General features: G+C 37.4%; 3 protein-coding genes and 1 long non-coding RNA gene across 7 annotated transcripts in view; 2 read left to right on the top strand and 2 right to left on the bottom strand.

The window, feature by feature from the left end:
• Positions 1-1,396: 1,396 nt before the first annotated feature.
• LOC113666885 (inhibin beta A chain) overlaps positions 1,397-21,894 on the bottom strand; it is a 26,847-nt gene continuing 6,349 nt past the window's right edge. The window contains exons 2-4 of one of the 4 annotated variants that reach the window (XM_089201503.1): positions 6,588-6,648; positions 3,868-4,050; positions 1,397-3,283 (exon numbers count right to left, since the gene is read on the bottom strand). In XM_089201503.1, the coding sequence (XP_089057629.1) occupies positions 2,880-3,283; positions 3,868-4,045 (582 nt within the window). In that variant the 5' untranslated portion in view covers positions 4,046-4,050; positions 6,588-6,648 and the 3' untranslated portion in view covers positions 1,397-2,879. Of the gene's footprint in view, positions 3,284-3,867; positions 5,133-5,380; positions 5,493-6,587; positions 6,649-21,894 lie in introns of those variants that run through there. The other 3 variants (XM_089201502.1, XM_089201504.1, XM_027182685.2) reach the window with 3 other exon arrangements.
• LOC149049077 (uncharacterized) lies at positions 6,368-7,306 on the top strand. The gene is made up of 2 exons (XR_016185212.1): positions 6,368-6,569; positions 6,983-7,306. It is a non-coding gene; the product is annotated as an uncharacterized LOC149049077 (long non-coding RNA).
• Positions 10,759-12,262, bottom strand: LOC113666878 (uncharacterized). Its single transcript, XM_027182676.2, has one exon. The coding sequence runs from the start codon at positions 12,105-12,107 to the stop codon at positions 11,391-11,393; it is 717 nt and encodes a 238-aa protein (XP_027038477.1). The 5' UTR covers positions 12,108-12,262; the 3' UTR covers positions 10,759-11,390.
• Positions 19,663-20,522, top strand: LOC149049076 (ras and EF-hand domain-containing protein-like). The gene has a single exon (XM_089201509.1). It carries the CDS (start codon positions 20,205-20,207, stop codon positions 20,520-20,522), a length of 318 nt encoding a protein of 105 aa, XP_089057635.1. The 5' UTR covers positions 19,663-20,204.

The following is a 21,894-nucleotide window of genomic DNA, read 5'->3' as shown; positions in this document are numbered from 1 at the left end:
ATACGGCTCATCTTCAATATCAAAGGTTTCATCCGTCAATTCCCATGAAATATTTATATTCTTAAGGACGGCTGATTTCGCTTCCAATCAAAAGCTGTAGATCTATTGATACTACAGTTCAAAATACTACAAATGGAAACAAATTCTTGCAGGAAAGGATTCTATTACGAATCTTTGGTCCTTGATATTGCCCGAGAAATTAAGTGGCAAATGAAACTTCTCATGACGATCCAAAGTTCTGGATTCAGTCACTGCAAAGAGTAGTTGTTCTCAAGGTTCGTCTGGGAAGGGACAACAGAACTCAAAAAAATATGAATTTAACGTAACTTTGACCATAGGTTAAGTTTTAAATTGATCAGTAGCCCTTTTTTCTGTAAAATTGGTGGTTCCTCTTAGCTTCGTGTGGCCATCTATGCTTTTTTGTCTCTACGGCGGTCATGGGCTCATATTATTTTGCGAAACGAAACAAAACGAAACCAGGCGAGATATAAAAAAACTGAAGGAATAATGCAAATACATTTATTAATATGGTAAAGATATCTTTCACAATGATTTTGGAGTTATCACTAATTAACAAGAAGGATTTTTATTCATTTCGCATAGCAGTAATTTCAAAAGAGTTACAATTTTGCGAAATCAACTAATAGTCCATTTCGCAAAATAGTATCTCTCCTAAAATTACTATTTGGCGAAATATATTTTAATACAGTTTACGAAACAAGAGGAGGCCAAAATCTTTGGTGATATACTAATTTGTAATGTTTAAACGTATATTTGTGACATGAAAGAGGTCAAGTTGTCACCACAGGTTGAAAATAGTCGATTTCGCATAATAGTGACTCTTCTGAAATTACTACTTTGCGAAATAAATAAAAATCCTCCTTATCGACTGAAGATTACTTATATCTTTATTATAACTGCATTATTCCTTTAGTTCCGTTGTATCTCGCCTGGTTTCGTTTCGTTTCGCAAAATAGCATAAGCCGCTGTAATGTCGATTGAAGGTGGCCATTGATATGCCATTGAATACCTTATGTAATGAACGTGAGATAGACTTCCTTTGATAGCTAAGAGATTGTAGAGGGGTGGAAGGAATGTTTAAGATATGTCCTCATTAAATATAATCCCTCATGAGTATCCCTGCAATTCCCTATGATTGAGTACGGCGGCTGACACATGGGTCGCCGTCAGTATTACAATTACGAGGAATATAAAAATAGGACGTGTCGCAGTACAAAACATTCGGTCGCTAGTTTTACATCTTTGAAATTAATTCATTTAGATTTATCGCTACTTTATCACTATCAGCGCGTCTAAGCAACAGTATATTAATTTTTTATGAAAAGAGTAATCTTGATCAGTGAAGGAGACGTTTCAAGAAAATGCAAGACTCCACTCGAATGTAATCAACTCGTTTTGTTTAATGCCTCTTTGATTCCAGAAATGTTCTATACAAAGGATATTGCTTCATGGGCTACATGTATAACGTAAACCATCGCTTCCTAACAGTAAATATCAATCCCAAATGTAGAAACCATGACCAATCATATTGTTGCACTTAAGGTCTGTTTTGCATTTTTGTTTTCGTACACAAGCTTCTTTGTCCGCAGTATAACTGCTCCCGTTATTTTTCATCATCATGGATTTTACTGATATAAAACTAACCCTAGACGAAGCCGAGAAAAACGAAATGAACTGTTTCCGGAGGGATCAGTTGGTTGGGATTTGCAACACAGCACAACGAAGGTAATAGATGAAGAAAGAAATGGAACATTTATCGATAAGTTTTATCAAAGAGTAAAGGAGCGTAAGATACCTGAAAGCTTTAAATGTTACGCCAACATCAGTCATGCTCTTTTCACGTGTAACCGAGGTGGTCTGAGAACACTCGAGGGCATGATACCCTCTGACGTCATAGAGAGGAAAACACGACAACAAGCTGGCCATGGGCGAATTCATGGGGGCGGTTCATAGGATAATCATTCATAATTCTAACTGAAATCATTGCTTTCACACCACGCTTTTCAGGTAGGAATACATATTAAATATTACCAATGGCTGCTTAGCCGCCTGTAGCATGGAACTCCTGATTCCCGGGTCAAATTCAAACAACTCCATTCTAATGACGGCTTCCGTTCAGGTTGTCGAGACGTGCATCACTTTCGGTGAGAGCTGTCCACTTTAATACTCTCAAGCGGACGAAAAGACCACACCCTTAACTTTTACTACAGGTTCAAAACTATTTACTGACTCACAAAAAAATATTTATTAATGTAGCAAGCTCTTTTATGTTGTCAATATTAAAGTATTTCTACCAAAATGTACTGCTCTCTCTAAATTTTTGCGGATAAAAAAAAAAAAGATCCTCAAATTCTGGAAACACCGAGGATTACAGAGCAGGCCAGGGACCCGCTTCTCGAAAGTTTCGGTAACCTAACGGGCACGAAGGCATATCATGTCTCAAAAGCAAAACTTAAAGAAAAGATAAGATTCTGGCCCTTTAACCAGTCCATTTTGTTTCTCGACCTGATATTTTTACCGTATAATTTTCAAAACTTTTAAAACCCCCATCTTTACTCAAAACAACTAAGTAAGCGGGACCTTTGAGAAATGGGCCCTGGCCTGGATTCCGTCTGTTTAGAAGTTCTGACGCAAGAAAGCAAGACGGGATTAATACAAGCATACTTAGGAATAAAATTTTACCTTTTTCACTCAACTGTTAAAATCAACCTACCAAATCGTAACATGTCACTCTAACTAATGCATCTGGGCTTAATCTACGTAGCACCGTATACTACGGCTTGGTCGATTGTGTATAATTTCTTTCAACAAATAAACTCTAAATTCCCCCATTTCGAGGAAATTAATTGGCAATGCTTTCAGTAACAACCACACTCCTGAACAATCGCATTGTCAAGGATGTGCCTCACAAAGCCATGCTTTTCGTCGTAATAGATAAGAGACATCGGTCGAAGCTTAGTTGGCACACAGCATACATTGTTATCAACACTGATACCTTTCTTTTCCTCCAAATACGCCTTGAGCAGCGAGTGAAGGCTGTATTTTCTCCACTGCTTGGAGGAGCACTTCCCCTTGCACTGATAGGCGTTGATTGTCTTAGGTTGGATGTACTTTGTTGGCAAGCCAAGCTCTGCTGTGTGGACGATCATATCCTCTTTTCGACAGCCATCAAAATCGCGGTCTTTGTCCTCTGATGTGGTATCATGTTTTGTTTTTGCTGTGGATCCTTTGATAGGAACTTTAATGTTGGTATCAGGAGATGCTGATAAAAGATAGAACTAATCATCATTTACAATGCAGACTTTCTTTGCTTTGATTAAAAACATTAGGTATATCTTTCCAGCAATGGTCTGAAATCAATTTAAGTAAGTTCAGCAGATAGTCCAATTCATCCGGAATGCTCTTGATAATAATAATAATAATAATAATAATATGGTCTTTATTCCATCATAAGATAAAACTACATATCTTATGTTACAATGAATTGAAAAAGCTACAGAAATCTACATACATATTATGAATTAAAAAGTATATCATTACAATAAATGGAGCTTAAATATCAACCTATTTACAAATGTGTTCATAAAGCGCTGTGTATTAATTTTCGGGCGCGCGCAGCCTTTTTTCCTGAGATTGTGTAGATATGTCTTTTGGACAGGAATGATATCTTTCAGGGGGTGGCAATCCGTTGATTTTAGTTTCTTCTTGAGTACCACTCTCTCTTATCCATCCTACAATACGTTAAACGTGGATGCCTTTTCCCTTTAGAACTAGTATATACCCCATACTGAGATCACATGCTATATTAATTTCATGATATATTTAGTCGATCTAAAGATAGCTTACATTTTCCTCGAAGGGTTTGGGGTAAATTTGTTTCCTCGTAGCTGTAGTTTTCCTTGATGATCATGATACGATTCAATGAGAGGTTTTGCTTTTCATCATGAGATTCTGCAGCGGTTTTGTTTGTCTCTGGAAATGGAGACTCTTCGTTTTTCTCGGGATGCCCTTTTCCGATAACCATTGGGGCTACCAACGTGATAAGTAAGGCAAAAAAAGAGAACAGAAACAGATATATTTGTCTCATCGTGGTGTTGAAGGCGACCTTCAGGGATGTTGCTTTTGATGGGCTGTTGCACTTTGGAAAATTCAAAATTCCTGTAACAGATGGTATTCCTGACATACCACCTGGCATTAGGCAGCAAAATCCACCAGATAAATTACACAATATCAGTTTACAAGTCCACCTGGTGAGCCTAACTCTCATTTTTAGTAAAAAATCATGCATCTGTCTACTTCTAGTGAAATACGTTATACGCCGAAATATTACAGGCTTCCAAGGTGATTGTGTCCATTTCTGAAGAAAGAAAATGCACACAATTTTGATAGACGTCAACATTATGTCGTCAGGCACAAAGTAAAATAGCTGATTAAGAGGGTACACTTTGTATTTTAGCTAGTGTTGCCAATACATCGGCAATTTTTTTTTCAGTGACCGTCTTCTGGTGGATGGCTGGAGCTTTAAAAGCAAATAATTAATTCCTTTACTCGAAACAAAGCACCCCTTTATACCTGTATTCGTTTTCAGTTGGAATCGAGGTGTATTTCAAGCAAATTAACATACGGTTATTTGTCAAGTTTAGAGAGAAGGGCACGACAATATTAAATAATTGAAGATTGAAGTGAGCGTAACTGTTAGGCACTGGTACACTTTTGTGAGACAGAAACTGGGCTGGTTCCACTCAAAATCCAAATATCCTGTTCCTGTATACCACCTTTAAAGCTAATGTTTGCGTGGAAATTCTAAGCATACTGCATTAATGCTAAGACCTTGTAAATAAAAAGTAAAGTACTACGCATATTTTGTTCGTCAAATTCAATTTTGTAGTCACTTCGAATAAAAGACAAGAAGAGGTTATTTTTTTAGTTTTACATCTGAATTTTATGATGTTCTGCTGCTAGAACGATTCACAATGAATTTCCGTCGCGAAAACTAAATCGTTTCAATTATCTGAAAGAGTCAGATACAAGATGTTTTGGTGACACTCGCTCTTAACTGGCCCGAAGGCATATTATGTTTAAAAATCAAAAAGAGAAAGAAAAGAAAAGAAAGAAAAGAGAAGAAGGTTCTGGCCCTCTAACCATTCCATTTTGTTTCTTGACCTGATAGTTTTACTGTATAATTTTAAAAACTTTTAAAACCCTCAACTTGACTGAGAACAATATAGCTTTATGAGCCCGTTAACTTAGCGGGACCTTTGAGAAACGGGCCCCTGGCTTGGATTACGTCTGTTTCGAAGTTCTAACGCAAGAAAGCAAGATGGGATCGATACAGGTATTCCTAAATATAAAATTGTACCTTGGAAAAAGGTAACGTAGACCCTGATGTAAACGAATCGAGAAGTCTTGAGCATGTAAATAATATAAGCGCCTGCCCCCAGGAACACTTTTTATTGAACTGATAGGCTCTTAAACTATTTGGTTGACCGACTTTGCCGGGGCGGCAAGCAAAACTCTGAGATGTGATCAATCATGCCGCTAATTCTTCTTTTGACAGCTATTCCATTCAAGTTCAGAATTGTTTCTGTGTGGGCGAAATTCGTTATCAATTGCGGCAGAGGAACCTTTAACCTGATACTTTATCCCATTGGCAGAACTTAGTCGAGAAAGAAGATCTTGTCATAATTCCTTTTAAATACCCCGTTTTCTAAACTAGAAGGAACTGAAAAGATGATCTCTTCACAAGAGGCCATCTTTCTTTTATTGATGTCGAGCAGTTTTCCTTCCGAGATATCTATCATTTTCCCAGGAATCACACGATATAAAAGCCCATTAATATTCTTCTCTTCCTAATGAAAGTTCTGCCTAAGAATGCAATTATCCGCCCATACCTTGTCGCGGTTGATCGTCTAGATAAATTTCTTCGATCAGTTGACACTGAAAAATCATCTGTGGCCGAATCATCTTCCTTCATTCAACAGCTACCTTCTTGCTTATGTATTCAGGATGTCTCAATATCACGGTAATGATTTCAACACTCAAGTGCAATGATTTCCAACACTCGTGCGCAATGTATTGCAAAAACTCGAGCAGATTGCATCACTGATAGGTATGAAGATGTAATAGGAATAAGATGTAAAATTAAACTAACAACATAGTTTTTGTGAAGACTGAGAAAACAAGGTTAGAGAAGGTTACGATTTGAATTCACTGTTCAATCTAGATTTTTCATGATTTTTTGCAAGCTTGAAGATTCGCTAAGAAACAAAAGTGTGATAATCCCTTGCGAAAGCTTTGTATACTAATCACCATAGCACAGATTCCAACATAGTACAGGCTAAAACTTGGCACAGACTTCAACATAGCACATGCTTCAACTAAGCACAGGGCACAACTTTGCGTAGGCTTCAATCTAGCTCAGACTACAGTTTAGCCGCACAGGCTACATATAAGCACAGGCTGCAAGAATTAGTGATTTCTTGGCTTCCTTGATACTTCTGTTCATCGCCGCAGATTACATTGGTGACTTAGTAAGCTCCGTTCAAGCTGTAAGTCAGAATCCTTACCTTGGTGTCTGAGTGGGCTGGCAGCTGGCCAAAACTGGCCTTCTTATTGACTACACAGACACTATTCGAGAAAAAAACATCAACAACAAAAATAATGACAATAATGACTAGCGTGACATTTTCAAGGAACAACATTCAGTTATTGCTAACCGATAAGTAACTGTGACAATCGGCATTAATATCTCTTTGAGATGCGATAAAACACCGTCATTTTAGATCAACCATATCAGTGACATAAAGGCTGAAATAACTTTTTTATTATTTTCAGCTTCATCAAAAAGTTAACACATTCTTAGTGTAAGTGATGTTTTATGATAATGAGCCTATGAGAACTGGCTTATTTGTTGCAATATAATTAAAAATACGTTTGTTTGTTTGTTTTAATTTCTCTTAAGGTTGTGCCGTTCCTCTACATCGAAAACAAAGACTGACGAAAACCACTTTAATTACCAAGAGAACTATCCAGTTATATGTTCCAGAATTTGCTAATCGATTTTTATAATGATTTCTCGTCGATTCTATGAAATCAAGTTTAGGCGTGAACCTGTATGATACTAGTTAACTGTATTGAGTATAGCCTCTGTTTTTGATCCATGTTGACAGATCCCGGTGAAAATTGTTTGTCTTAACATAAAAACTTCAGGGGTAATATTGTTCAACTTTACAAAGCTCTTCGCCGATTTTTTCAATACAAATAATAAAACACGTGTTAAAAGATACACTGCAGTTTTGATTAGTTATTCTTCGATAAAAATACTGTTCATTCACCTTCTGTTGAACTTTGAATCGTCTTATTTAAATCTCAAATGTCCGCTTTTTTTTGTATATCTTCCTTCTCTCGTGAAAAGATGTAACAGACAACTTTATAAAGTAAGCAAACGTTTTCAAAAATACTGCTACTTCTTTTGAAATTAATTCGAAATGCGGATTCGCAGATGGCAATTATCGCGCTGTTAGTATAAACAAGATTCTCGTGGCAATCCACATGTTGTCTTACTTCCTATGACCGTTCAATATGTTTGCTCATGCACGCAAACGCAATGAGAGGCGTGTAAAAGCACAGCAGGGAGGCGCGTTGCACGAAACTTTCTTAATCAACACGCTGTTTGAGCAATGTTGGTGGGTCATCAACTTTTATTCAATGTTACTGACCCCTTTCTTTCATTGGGAGCAAAAATTCATTAGGAAAGCAATTAACGCTAAAACGTCCTTAGGGGTTAATTCTCTTGCAAGCATTATTCCCATAGTATTCATTCTCTTCGCAATTAAAGGGCTGTTGTTCAGTTCCTTAAAGAACATAAAATGGGTCAGTCTCTTTAGAAATCTTTAAAAAGAAAGTAGCTATAACATTTATAAGCAACTCCCGACTCTTGTTTGGTCAATTGAGCGCTTCAAAGAACGCTCTCACAATACCTCACCGGTGTGACCGTCGAACAGATTTTTCTAAAACTTTGTCATTTTGGCAAATTCATATGCAAATTTTTCTGACACGTTGTTTACGAGTCAAAGATTGACTCATGCAATTTTTCATAAATATTGGAACAAGACTCTTAATATTCTTATGAAAGCCTAAAATAAAATGTTTCTTTCTCTTTATTTGACGGCTTAAAGCAAATATACATCCATATAGATTCTTTAGAAAAAAGATACTTTTTCATAGGATTATAGTTGAATCTAAATTAGCTATTCATTTAGACACCACCAGTTATTCACAATTTCAAAGGAAATTAATGAAAGTAAAGGGCGTCATGGTGGGTTGCTTTTCCGCTTATGGTCTCTGTGATTGCTTCGTTGTCTAGCTCGCGATGGCCTAAATAGGAACAAATTATCTTTAAAATTTGTCATATTGTTTGGGTCATCTAGATCGTAAAAAGAAGAAATTTTGGCTCAGTAAATGTTAAATTTCGTGGCTTGACATCAGGTTTGAACTTTAAAGTCTAATGGTAGATGAATAATTTGAACGCGACCTTTTGGCGAAGATCCTACGAGAATACAGTCTGTGGTTTTTTTCTCCACAGTCTATGGGTTCTTGATAAACAAAGAAGATGAAAATCGCAATTCCGGTCGGCAAATTCAATGGCGTTTTTTTAATTAAAAGATCGTGGATTAACGTTATTGACAGAACTGGTAGCTTATACACGATGAACGTACTCAACTTAGTGGGAGGAGATTGATGTTGTGCCCGAGGGACTAAAATCAAGCAAAGAAAAAAGCCCGCCACTATCATTAAAAGCTTTTTAAACTTTATGTACATCTTTCCCTAAGTAAATTGACAATTTTGAAGTCATTTGAATAAAGCTAAAAAAAATACGAACGAAGGTTCGGTTGTTAATACAGCTAGTGACGTTGTTAGGAAGCTGTTACCCTAATTAAAGTTAGGAGGCAGAGAAGACATAGATCCAAATAAGATGAAAGGAAACTAAAAAACGTCTCATACAAATTAATTTTTTGCTAAGAATGCATAGTTTATCAATTCCAGTAGCTTTGGAATTCAATAACCTGAACTAAGTACTGAAAAAAACACTCATTCTTTAACGTTATTCACACAAAAAAAGCTGTCACTTTGTTTTGACAACTTGGTTCAATGTGTTTCTATAAGTCTCTCTGCGTGCGGCACAGAAAAATAAGAATTGTTTCTATTTGGCCAAGTTTTCCGGACTCGTGTCGAGAAAGGAATGATTTTAAACTAGCGTAGTTCAGTAGGTTGTAAATAACATGTGGCTGGGATCCAGTGGACGGGACACAAGCGTTCTCTTTCTTCTGTTTTGCAGTCTTAGTTAAAGAAAGAATACTAAGTGACCTGTCCAGAAGAAATTAAACTGTCGTTAGAAAAATCTTTAGTTTTCGTATTCAGCTGTTTCCTGTTTTGTCCGCCAAGACAGGTGTAACTTCACACAATAGTTTGAAAAATGTCGCACTCGCGGCGAACCCAACCAAGCTTAAAGATCATTCGTCCTCGAACCGTGTGTCTCACTTTACTGCCATACAATAAACCGAACTTCTTTTCAATCCACCGTAACTAACTATCCACAGATATGGTTCTCTAACAGAGGCATTGATTTTTATTGCACTCTGTACTCTAGTGCTCAACCTCATCATTCATGCGCTTGAGGGCAAATGCAAATTCTCCAAGAAAATAAAATAAGCCGAAACACGACGGCAGGTTGTTCTGTGACCTTCACTGCCTGCTTATTTTACATTCATTAACAAGGGGCTTCGACATAAACCACTACTCGTTATTTCATTAGTTTTATAATGTTTAAAAAACATTTGTCGCCAAGCTAAACTGACTTGAGGTGGGTTTTTTAAATATTTCCTTCCCAGATGCTCGTTAGTGTTCACTCGAGCATTTATCTTACACTTTCCCGTGTGCTACCGCTGCAATTTTCGTTGCTAATGGCTATTTCAGTCTCCCGTTTTATCACTAATGTTTTCTTTTACGATGTATTTAATGTCAAAAAGCAAAAAAGCTTTGTGCAGAGTCTTACGAGACAAAAAATTAAAGAATAAACTTGAGAAGAACGCTTTGTTTCACCCGCTTTCTTGCGTAGGCGCCATTTTAGTCAAACAAATGAGTGTTTATACGCACCACAAGAAGTTACATTATCAAAGTTTTACTCACAAAGAAAAAAACAGTGTTAAGTTTGAGGCTGAGCGATTCCTTTGAATTTACTTTTGAAAACTTTTACAATGTGTTGTTCAAAAGGTATAACCCTTTTATTGTATAGTTTTTATAGCTTCTTGTACTGGCAGCGAGTAATTTCGCCATTAAATTTGACTTGAATAGCCTCATAACAAAAGGGTAGACATATCAAAGTTGGAATTCAATGCGCCTTAGACATTGAAGGTTGCTTTCCTTTATCGTGGTTTTCGTCGAAAATGCTAAATCACTGGACGGTGGTTTAGGAATAGTTGAGCTTTTCCTTAAATTATCAATAATTAACCACAAAATTTAGGGCTCCTATTTTTAAGAAACCGAGACGTTTTTGGCAGAATATCAGTGTTGCCTGTGGATACCAAGTCTATAAAGTTCTTGCCCTTGAAGTAAACGCTTCTTTTCTCTTATTTAATGAAACATAATCACTGTAGTGTTATTAGTTATTTTGCATCATAGTATTTGACCTTGTACAGGTAACTAAGAATCGTTCGCAAACAATTCACGCAAAAAGCATAACAGAATATTCATACTTTATTACTACGATAACGCTCAAACGAGTTTCACGTCAGCGTGCATTAGCTCACATGAAGAATTAAATTTTCACTCGTGCATGATCAGTGGCGAGGTAAAGAGCGCAAGATAAGACCAGTAGAATGAGAAAAATTTGTCAACTTTAGAACATGACTACATGTACCCGCCATCTTAGATTTAGGTGTGAAAACCTTGAATAAATACCTCAAACAAAGAAAAATTCTCTCGATAATCGCAGATGTTGCTTCTACGAGAGTGTAAACTGTAAATCAGTAAGATAAGAAAATAAATGATCCAAATAATTTTCCGTTAAATTGAATAGACTGAACTCCGGTTTTATTTTTCATTTGTTATCTTGTGCCAAGTGTCTCCTAGCGGTCTTCTGTGAATCATCCATGAAGTTCATATTCACCATATACAGATCGCAGATCCACAGATATAATCCTATAAACTTGTGCTGTTTACAATCGTTCCTTACAAAAGAGTAAATATAAACTTAGCTAGTAATTGAATGTCAAGTGTTGGAAAATTCTATTTGACACATGAATTGGAAGATAAGCTGTCTTTTTGTATCGTTAGATACACAAAGTAATAATAAGGCGCGTTAATCAAACCTATACATGTCGTTGAGTGTACAGTTGCGGGTATGGTGGGCTGGTCTCTGTTACTTGCTGAGAATGAATGTTTTGTGCCGCCGAGGAAAATGCTGAAACGGCACTTGTTGTGGGTCCTGGTTCCATATTGCTGGTGTAGAGATGACTGGCCGTGTGTCCATGAGGGCCTGTTGGAGACACCATCATTTCAGTGGGACGGACTGGATAGGGTAAATCGTGCACGCTGTTAGCATGACTCGCAGCCGGTGGGAAGGCGTGAGTTTGTCTTTGAGCATGTACTGCAGCCATATCATACATTGGGTAAGTAGCGTGTTGAGCTGCCATCTGATAATGATACTGCGGATACATGCTATCGGGTGCCATCGATGGTGGATACGCCGTTAATTTCATGGCGGCAGGATGGACTGCAGGCTCTGTTCCTGGGTAGGGAAACGAATATGTCGTTTTCTTCATTATCTGCTTCTGTTTCCTTCGTCTTGGTTTGTATTTATAATCAGGGTGTTCTTGACTGTGTTTCTCTTGTAGTCGTTTGGCCTCCTCTTGGTAAATTCGCTTGTCTTGGTCCTTCATTAGTTTCCACTGCGCTCCCAAAACTTTGCTGATCTCCGAGTTGTGCATCTTCGGATTCTCTTTGGCCATGGCTTTTCGTTTCTCTTTTGACCAAACCATAAAGGCATTCATGGGTCTCTTTATGTGATTTGGATCCGTCTTGCTCATTATTATCTTGTCTCTACGTCAAAACTTTGTAAGTGTGTTATCCCTCTTGTGTATCCAGTGAGTAGCAAGCCGTGTCAACTGCTCTGTCCTTCAGTTCAAAGCCATAGTTTCGTGTGCAATATTCGACAAAGCTATTTACATTTCTGGCGTTGCATGTGAACAATGGGTTTTTTAGAAATCTTTAATTACCATAATCATTCCAAACATCAAAAGGACAAAACACAATAGAGCAAGTATTCAACATATTTACTTGAATAATTAATTATTTCAGAGATCCTTTACTATGACTCTTTGTAATTACTGTTATCATTTTAGCGTCCATCTTCAATTCTAAAGCTTTTGTGGATTGTACAATGTCAAGCGACGAGTGAAAGTCTGATTTCAAGTGAAAAATGTCGCTGCTTGTTAAACCTCATTTTCATTAGAACACAGCTGGGCATCCGTGAGATTAATCATTTCAAAGTTAATAACATGTTTGCTTTAATATTTATGCCCAATTTAAGCGAATATTGCCATAAGTATATTTCCAAACTGGTACAGAAACAATGGTGATTTTCATTGCATTGTTGCTCTTTGGCGGGATTAAAGAGAATTTAATTAATCTATACATTCTACGACGTCGAGGTAAAAAATAAGGTTAAAAGGACCCAACAGCGGGCAATTAAATTGAAGGTCTGGCTAGTAATTCATATTCATGATAAACACAGCGTTCTTGAAAAGTTTTCTGACAGTTTTATTGTCATGCAGATGAATCAATTTACAACAAGCCTAGAGGCCTTTTGAAGTTGCGTACACAGATCCGTTATAGATAAGCGAGATCAACCGTGAATGTTTGATGACTACTCAGTTGCTGGCAAATATTGAATTTAACCACTCGAGTGGTATTAACCACTAGTTAGTTACTTCATACTCAGTCATAGCCATACAAATTTAAATATCAATTTAACAAGTCGGCCACACAATGGACAGACAATATAATCCTTCATATTCCACTTGACCTAATTTTTGTTTAACTTCTTTAAAGATGTTCCGTCGAGATTTTCAGAAATCAGAGATAAAAATTGAAAAAAGGGCTCGTAAAACGCCAGAAACGGCGTCTACAAAGTTATCGTTTCGAAGGTCAGATAGCGACCGCTTAAACTCTCTTAACGGAATTTTACATGATAGAAGATCCAGAACAATAGGATGATTGGCTTTGTGTCTTTTTATATTTCGGTAGTGTTTGGACATGATCTAAGTTCCATAATTAGACGAAATGAAGAAGGAAAACTCAGTCAACTCTTGAAACTTGCTAATTGCCAGGCTTTCAAAAACTCGTCACTTTATGGCGTTAATTAACAAAGAAAACTTGCCAAACATCTCAACGGAAACCACCCAAACAGCATCAGGAAACGCGCGCAAATATTGTTCTTTTGTCCAAATTTAATAGAAAGAAATACACACTGTCCTACTCACTACGAGAATAAGTGAAAAAAGACAATATTTAATTACTAATGAAAAAGATAGAAACACGAAATTAAACCAACTTCGACCTTTCCCATAATTTGAGGGAGAATGGGAAACAAGAGCCATAGAAGGCCCCGATTCACGCTGGTTTCCGTTCTCCCCATTGAAATAAGTTAATAAACAGACAGGCAATATTTTGGTCCTTTTTTATCGTCCATATACTAATTCTATCAACCATTTATATACAGATTCAAGCTATGCAGAGCCGGTCGCCCTTTCGAATATAGATCCGATTTCCTGACTCACTCTTTGAGTCAAATAAAGCTACCTTTTCCTTTCTCTTCGATATTGATATGCTTGTTGGTTAGTGTAGTTTTATTTTTGATGTGCAGGGCATCCTCTTGACCTTTTCTTAGCTATACGTAGACATGTAAGAATCGCCAACTATTTTCTCGTCAGCACTATCTTTCACTCTTTTTTTTTTCAGCTCGCATCTCGCGGATCCGTAAAGCTTTGTCCGGCCCTTCTCGCGCCACCGTGCACGGTCATCTTACGGGGCGGCATGGGTCTTATGATAAATGTTCGATTCCATAATCAGCATAAAATCACTTAAAAAAAAAATAGATCAGGAAAACAGATTCCGATATGATCGGTCATTTATCAGGTGTCTTCATCTCTAGCACTTTCGTTAATTAAAAGAAAAAAGTACTCCTTAAAAGAGACAAAGGAAACATATTTTCGCGTACAGATGGCTTTGGAAAATACACGAGACTTTTCTTAAAGAGTGATCTAAGGCACGTTGGCTAACGTCAAGTATTTATTTGGAACGTGGTCAGAAAAGCTTCTTTCTTTTGTCATAAGGTCTAATAATTGTATTGTGGCACTCATGGCCGACACTATATTATTGAGTTTGTCTACTGGGTTACGAACTGAAACCTAAGACAGCCATTAAGCCAGCCAGTCAATTAGTTCGACAGTGAGCAAGTCAAACTATCAGACAGTCGGTTAGTTCGTCAGGCAGTGAGCAAGTCAAAAAGTCAGTTGGTCAGTCAGTCGGTTACTTAGTCATGCAGTTAGTTAGTCAGACCGTTAGCCATACAGTCCGTCAGCCACTCAGTCATTTAATCAGTTAGCCTGCCAGCCTACAATTGCGTCAGTCAGTCGTTCATTCAGTTTGTAACGCAGTCTGTCAGTCAGTCACTCATGCAGCATTCGTCTAGTTAATTAGTCAGACAGTGAGCCATACAGTCAGTCAGTCAGTTATTCATGCAGTCAATCAACTAGCCAGCCAACTAGCCATTCAGTTGGTCGTACATTTTGTCAGTCAGTCAGTCAGTCAGTCGGTCAATCAGACAGTCAATCAGGGACAAGTATGAATAACATCAGTCTCTTTTTCATCACAAGATATAGAATCACTTCTGTAATATTTTGTAGGAATCAACAATTTCAAAAATATGAAAACGAAGGATAACAAGCCTAATATTGTAAAGGCGTTTGAGAACTCTGAAGATTTACAACGCTATATTCCATTTGAACATAAGACTACTTGCACAATAATCCTTTAAACGGAACTTTTAGGGATTTATTTCTAAAACAATACTCAGTGTCCTTTTTCTTGAGAATAAACTCTCTAAGAGGACGAAGCTCTATCTAACTGCACAATCATTTTGTAAATTTTCCTAGCCTGAATTTCTCGAGAAGTTTTGAAAATTTATGTCCTATGGTATTTTTCTAGAACGCACTGAATCGTGGTAAGAAGAGCTTTAAAGACACCATACACTGAAACACTGTACGTGACGCCAGGAATAATTAAACTGCCTATAGTCTTCCTTATTACTTAGCATGGCAACGATCTAAGAATAAAACAAAGCACTCATTTGACCAAATAAGTTTGCAATGAACATGAAACGTAAACTTGCCATCTTCATAAAAATTATGGCATAAAATATAGAGAGAGGTATTCTGCGGAATAAAATCTATTTAAGGAATAGTTTAGCGTAACCTGCCTTCTGAATGGAAATCTCCTTGCACGTGCAAAGTTCGCTGGACCACCCTAGAAGCTGTACCACACGACGATCCGAACTGTCTATTCCATTGCACTCGAGGGGCCTAGTGCTATATCAACCACAATTCAACAACACCGAGTCTTTCGCGGAGCTGATCTCGAACTCGTTGAGAAAAAGCACTAGATAAACGCGGCAACTGACCTTGCCTAAGGCGGTGACATAATTTTCATGTTGCTATAGATGTATGAAACCATTACTTACAAATCTCCGCTGTCTACCTGTCAGAAAACCGAGTTACGCGATTCACTAAAAGTAAGTTTCTTTGACGTGACTGCCAGTCTAACGTCTTACGCAGTCGAATCATATACAACAGGTGGACAAACCCAACTGACATTGACGAGCCACCTTTAATGATTCCCTGATAATCGTCCACTATTTGTCTCGATCATATACTGCCCTCTGGGATCTGACCCACAATGTACCAGTCCAGTGCCGAATATCTTGCCAGTCTCCTATCTCCGTCTTGGTAATGCGCTATGTGCGTTGCCTTTTTGTAAAGCCAATTAATCTCAGAATACGAATGGGTACCCACCAACTATCAGCGAGGGACTGGGCTGATAAAATGCTGGAGGAAAACTGGTAATGAAACCGTTGTCGAGCTTTTCTTCTAGCACGCAAACCAGGTATGATCGAAAAAGTAAATTCGTAATGAACTATCGTCGCTAACCCTGAGTACTGGTACGAATCATAGTGCTTTGCAGTCTTCTGCCTCTCAGTGCCTTTCCCAACTCAGGAGTAACAAAGAGTAGCAGCAAGGTGCTGGGACGGTAAGTTTCACCAGCTATGGACCAAAATCTTTTTCAGAAAAGAAAAACTAATATTCCTAATCGCCTCATGTAACGTTGAATGCGACCGTACAAAGTGGCGGAATTTTGCATGAACATACATTTGATGCAAATTGAAAACATGTACCTTTTCTATTAATTTCCTGTCCTGTCCCAGGCCTGTCAATCTACTGGTGTAAAGACTCACATTCAAACTTGTCCTCCTTTTGTCACAAGTTTGGCGTCGAAAAGATCTGTTCATTGATCCCTCTGCATTTTACACCACATTGCTCTTTTACTGCATTACTTAACAACTGTACAACAGTAAGCAAATGCAGTCATAGACTATCTATAAGACGCTGTACTTAATTCAATATAGCTTCTATTGAGCAGTATTTCCATTCGTGTCATCTTTAAAACCTGATCTTCGAGGAAGAATGCGAAAGAAGACTTTTTCAAATAAAGATCCACAACACTCATGTACCGTTTGCTAAGAAAAACCGGCAAAATTAAGAAGAAGCCATCAGTTACCAAGAACTAATAACGAACCTTTTAGAATGGTCTAGTCGTAGTCAGGTACTATCCTTTTTCTTTGTAAAATAACAATAACGCGTAAACAACTTTGTTATATGGCAAAGTATTCTTGAGATAAATCTGAGTGTTCTCATTAATTCTTACTTGGTCAGGATTATGCCATACGGAACGTTTCCGTGGAAACGGTCATAGGCCGTGTATTTCTGTTCACAAATTCATTATAAACAAGTTTGGTCCAAGTGTCTTACAATAAACCACTTAAACTACCACGACCTCGGGCCAATATTCCTCAGTATGGCCCTCACGCTCGAATACTAAGAACTCAATTTTGGCTATTGAATGGAACGCAGATAATTTTGAGAGTTTACAGTCATCACCAGGAATGTAGGAATCGAGAAATGATTGAGAGAAAAGAGTTGGCTCGTAAAGAAACAATAAGAAAATTCATGAGCCTGAAAAGTGTGAGGACATTTTAAAGGGAAAGAAAGATATTTCCTGTTGTAAAGAGGCATCACCAATTACTGAGGTGATAGGGAAGACAAGAATTTATTCTTGTTATCTAATATTCGTCTAGGAGACGGAGGTAAGGTCGGGAGGTGCTTATTTTAGGGGGCATTTATTCTAAATCTTTTTGTCGATGGAGGAAGCACTCAACTGGAGGAGGCACTTAATCGAGGGTAGTCAATTACTAAATAGAAATTTAAGTTCCGTGCCATTTAGTTCTCTTGCTTCGATTTCCATAAGATTCTATTAACCTATAGTTCAGTTTTTGTAGATTTCTTCTCGGACAAATCTGTCAAACTTAAAGAGGAAATATTACGGAGAGGATTCGCGGTTTTAAATTCATTATTGTGATGGTAGAGTCACGAACACGAGATCAAGGAATAATATTATCATTAGATATGGCTCAAAGTGTCGGTTTAAACTTTCCATAAAAATAAAAAAACACTTTATTTCAACTGGATTGACGTTTGCACCTAAACTAAATGGATGGCTTGAAACATTTTTCTTGAGCCGCCCTAAAGTTAATGTGTTTATAGTATGGTTTAACTGTCACCTTGTGTCTCATTTTAACTATCCTGTTTCATAAATCATATCAGACTTTTATGCAATGTTTCAGCTGAATATCATAAACTTTAGCCTTGTATGGTATTTGCATAAAAGTTAATCTCTAACAGACGGCTTGGCAAAATATTCTTATTTCATATTTCATTGGATAAAGGGTTGTATTTTTGTTAGTCTGAATTGTGAAATTGTGTGCCATAAGTCCAACTCCGTAATTGTTTTCTAAACGATGACTCATAAGCTATTTGAGATACAGAGGAAGGAAGGAACGCACTACCCACCCATTCCATCCCCCTCTTCACACCATCCATCATTTGAGAGGCTTGGACATGACAAAAGTTGTCGTTAATGAATCACCCAGACGTGACCTTTGTGTCCTGCCCACAACTTCCCACATCAAGCTGGTGATAGGAATCACCCGATGGAAAAAAGCTACCTTCGTTCCGCCGCACCACAGCTCACTGACTTGTAACTGATCAAGACACTTTCATTGGCCATTTGGAAAATGCTTAAAAAATTCTCTGAATCAAGTTAGCACAGGGCGCGCAGAAATCATAGTTTGGAGGGCGAGTAGATGAGTCTAATCTGTGGCTGATCAACCAGGTTCCACGATCTCTTTGTTGCTTATTCTCATCTCTTCCCAAAATTTTCTCCACGCTCTCCCACAACTGGAAAACACTTTTTGAAATTAAACGGCGACCAAATATTGGTACGTTTTTAAAAAATTAAGGATATTTCATGTCAGCGCAGAGATGCGAATTTCATTCTTACGAACTGTTGGTATCTCCATGGACGACATGTAATGCTTGTACGACTTGTGAAGTATATGTTTTCTGAGATAGTTTACCTCTCAACGTGACGAATCAAATTTTTTGAAAGAATATTTATTGAGCGGAACCATCACCCCTACGAACATGACTACTTCAAACAAAAAGATAGAACACTTTCCCCTAACTTAAACGTAAGTCCGTATGGGAAATAAAGACAGTATAGTTTATCAAAGGCTTCCAAACTATTCATACTAGCCGAAAAAAAGATATGTTACATAAGGTTTATACCTTTCATAGAAGCATGCTGATGGAGGCCAACGTTGCTGTGAAATCATTTCCCTTTGTAAATTAATAACGCTTCGTTAGAAGAAAACTAATATTTATTCTTCAGATAAGCATTCAAATTTGTGTTCAATTTCGTTTACTTTTATATTCTGTATTCAGATCACACTTGATTGCCAGCAATTGATTCAATTGTTCTGTTTGTGCTCATACAAGAAACTAACTAATAAATTTTAAAATTTGGTAGCCAAGAATTGCATGAGGCATATTTCCTTGTTTTCCTCTTGGGGTGAAATAGAGATGGACGATCTGTCGTTTGATGATAGAGTGCACCTCAAATATGGACGCATTAAAATCATCTCTGTTTAAAGAAACATAGAGGCCAGTTTAGATAATTTCAGAGATATTGCTCTTTTATCGATTTAATAAGGCTCATTCGAAGAGTTTTTTTTTGTGAAATAATTCACTTAAGTTAGGCAAAAATAAAACCTTAAATTAAATAATATTTAAGTAATACTTCGAGAACTTCTGCTTTGAGTGGGCAATTATTTCGCAATCAATATTGATCTGTCATATTTATGAACCGTCAAATAAAAGCTCCACAGTTTCTATTTATTTCTATAGATTTATTGTCAATATTTTCGTTATCAGCTTATATCAAAAGTTTCTTAAGATGAACAACTGAGTGATGATCAAATGCACAGTGAATAAATTTTAATATTTCCGTGAATTTGAATTAACATTGCACCGTCGGTTGTCGAAGGAAACATGGAAGTGTTGTCGCACTTCCCCGACAAACCATGGCAAACAGTTGACATTCGATATTCAAATACAATACGGTAATGATGCCATTAATATTTCTGCCAGTCACATCGCTGCTTAACTGGTCGATATTGTTTTCTTTGTAAATCACGTACGCTGATTGGCTGCTCACGACAGGAAATTTACAATCGCGCCAAGATCGAGCGGGTGGCTAAAAACGAACCACTCACGACAGCTGTGTGTGTCTAAGTGACGATTCACTAGAATAATTACTCTACCGCAAAACGCGCAGCCTGTAGGTAAGAGGAAAAAAACATGACTCACCAAGGTTTGAAATAACACAGAATTTTCGCGATAAAGCGCTCCACACTGGGAACTTTGAAGGCGCCTATGGGATAATCTTGCGTTATGGCTGAATTAGAGGATGTGATACCCCGTGACTTGTTCGGTGCGGTAGACTTAGATGGAAGCGGGTACATCGACCGAGAGGAATTAGCCGCAGTCTGCGATTTGGACGCTCACGATTTAGCGGAAGTTTTTGATAGGCTTGATGCAGACAAGGATGGAAGAATAAGCATCGAGGAATTCTCAGAAAATTTTAAAAAGTTCAAGTCTGTGGTGACGGGCGTAAAAAGGAGAAAATCTGACCGATCTTCATCAGTTGATGTTGACTACGAGGACTTGACAGACCGACTGGGACAGCAGTTTAGTCTACTAAGTGGGTAAGTGAATTCTTCATAGAAAATTGTGAGGAAGCTTGCGTAGGCCTGAGAAGAAAAAGTTACGTTGACTTACGTTATTGCCAGAAAGAAATATATACACCCAGAAATCAACCCGCTACTCACGCATGATTGATTTTTTTTAATTTCACCGACTGTATTTCTGTAATACCCCGTTAAAACTCGCTAATTACGTATAGTATCAAGTACAAATCGTTTGCTTTTACCACCAAGCCACGCTTCGAATAACAGTGACAACTCTTCGACAATATCTACGTGAAGTTTTTGATTCGACTCGCGTGCGAACACAACCATTAGTCGTGCATCCACTTGAGACCTTAAAAAGCAACTTGAGTAATTTTCATGGAGATATCCAGTTCTCAAGGCGGGGTAAAACACCCGACTCGCTAATTCTTTTGAAAAATCGACAAAAACTCATGAAGGATGCAGCTTAATACTAGAATAAAATTGAGCAATTTATATACGATTTATCCATGATATTGCTAGTTTATCTGGCGCTGAACAGCAAAACAGTCTCAATTACAAAATAACTGGCATTTGCGTGATTTTGCCCGCAAGGACAGTAGTCCTTCTCTGTTCTTTTACACCAAAATGAACCACACTCTGCATGCAGGTGAGTTTTACGGCATTTATCACAACCTTTTTAACCCATGCGTGAGGTACTTGAATTCTAATTTGCAGAATGTATCAAGTCTAGATAAGTTAACTTGTTTTTATATTGTTAGTAAAAGTCAAATCAGGTCGTATATAACATGGAATGTCACAAACGAATATCAACTGAATTTGTTAACAACATTTTCGACAAATTGTTTTCGACGAAACAAATATAACACTATCGTTTTAAACTTCTGACGCTGATTCGCTTCTAAGTTGACTTTGCTGATCCACACAATTTATTTCATAAGTTTAGTTAATCGTCTCAGTGCCAGAGAGCAAGGGATGTTTCCTAACAGGGAATATTTCAATTTTTTTTTACAAAATGAATAACACGCACAAATAACGAGTTTTATGGCCAAAAAATTGATCACTAAAATATCAGCACGGGATATCACGTCCTATAAAATCAAATTTTAGGACAGCAGAAGCCCCAAACACATCTAGGACTTCGCATTTATTAAAGAAGAGAATCAAAACTACTTCTTTTAAAAAAGAGAATTGCAACGAAGCTTCAAACCGCTCAGAATCTTGATCGCAAATGGTACACCTATCGTACATTTTAGAAAATACGAAAGATCTAAAATTGTAAATTATTTTTAGCCCTCACTTTATCTCTGTCGAATGTATTTATTATTCATACTCTCTCCCCCGAAAAAACAAACATTATTCAAATGACATTGGATAAATTTCACTTGGTTTCT

This window comes from Pocillopora damicornis, chromosome 3 (genome assembly GCF_964200805.1).
Source record: "Pocillopora damicornis chromosome 3, jaPocDami1.2, whole genome shotgun sequence".
Taxonomy (NCBI): domain Eukaryota; kingdom Metazoa; phylum Cnidaria; class Anthozoa; order Scleractinia; family Pocilloporidae; genus Pocillopora; species Pocillopora damicornis.
This window is presented reverse-complemented; position numbering and strand designations above follow the sequence as displayed.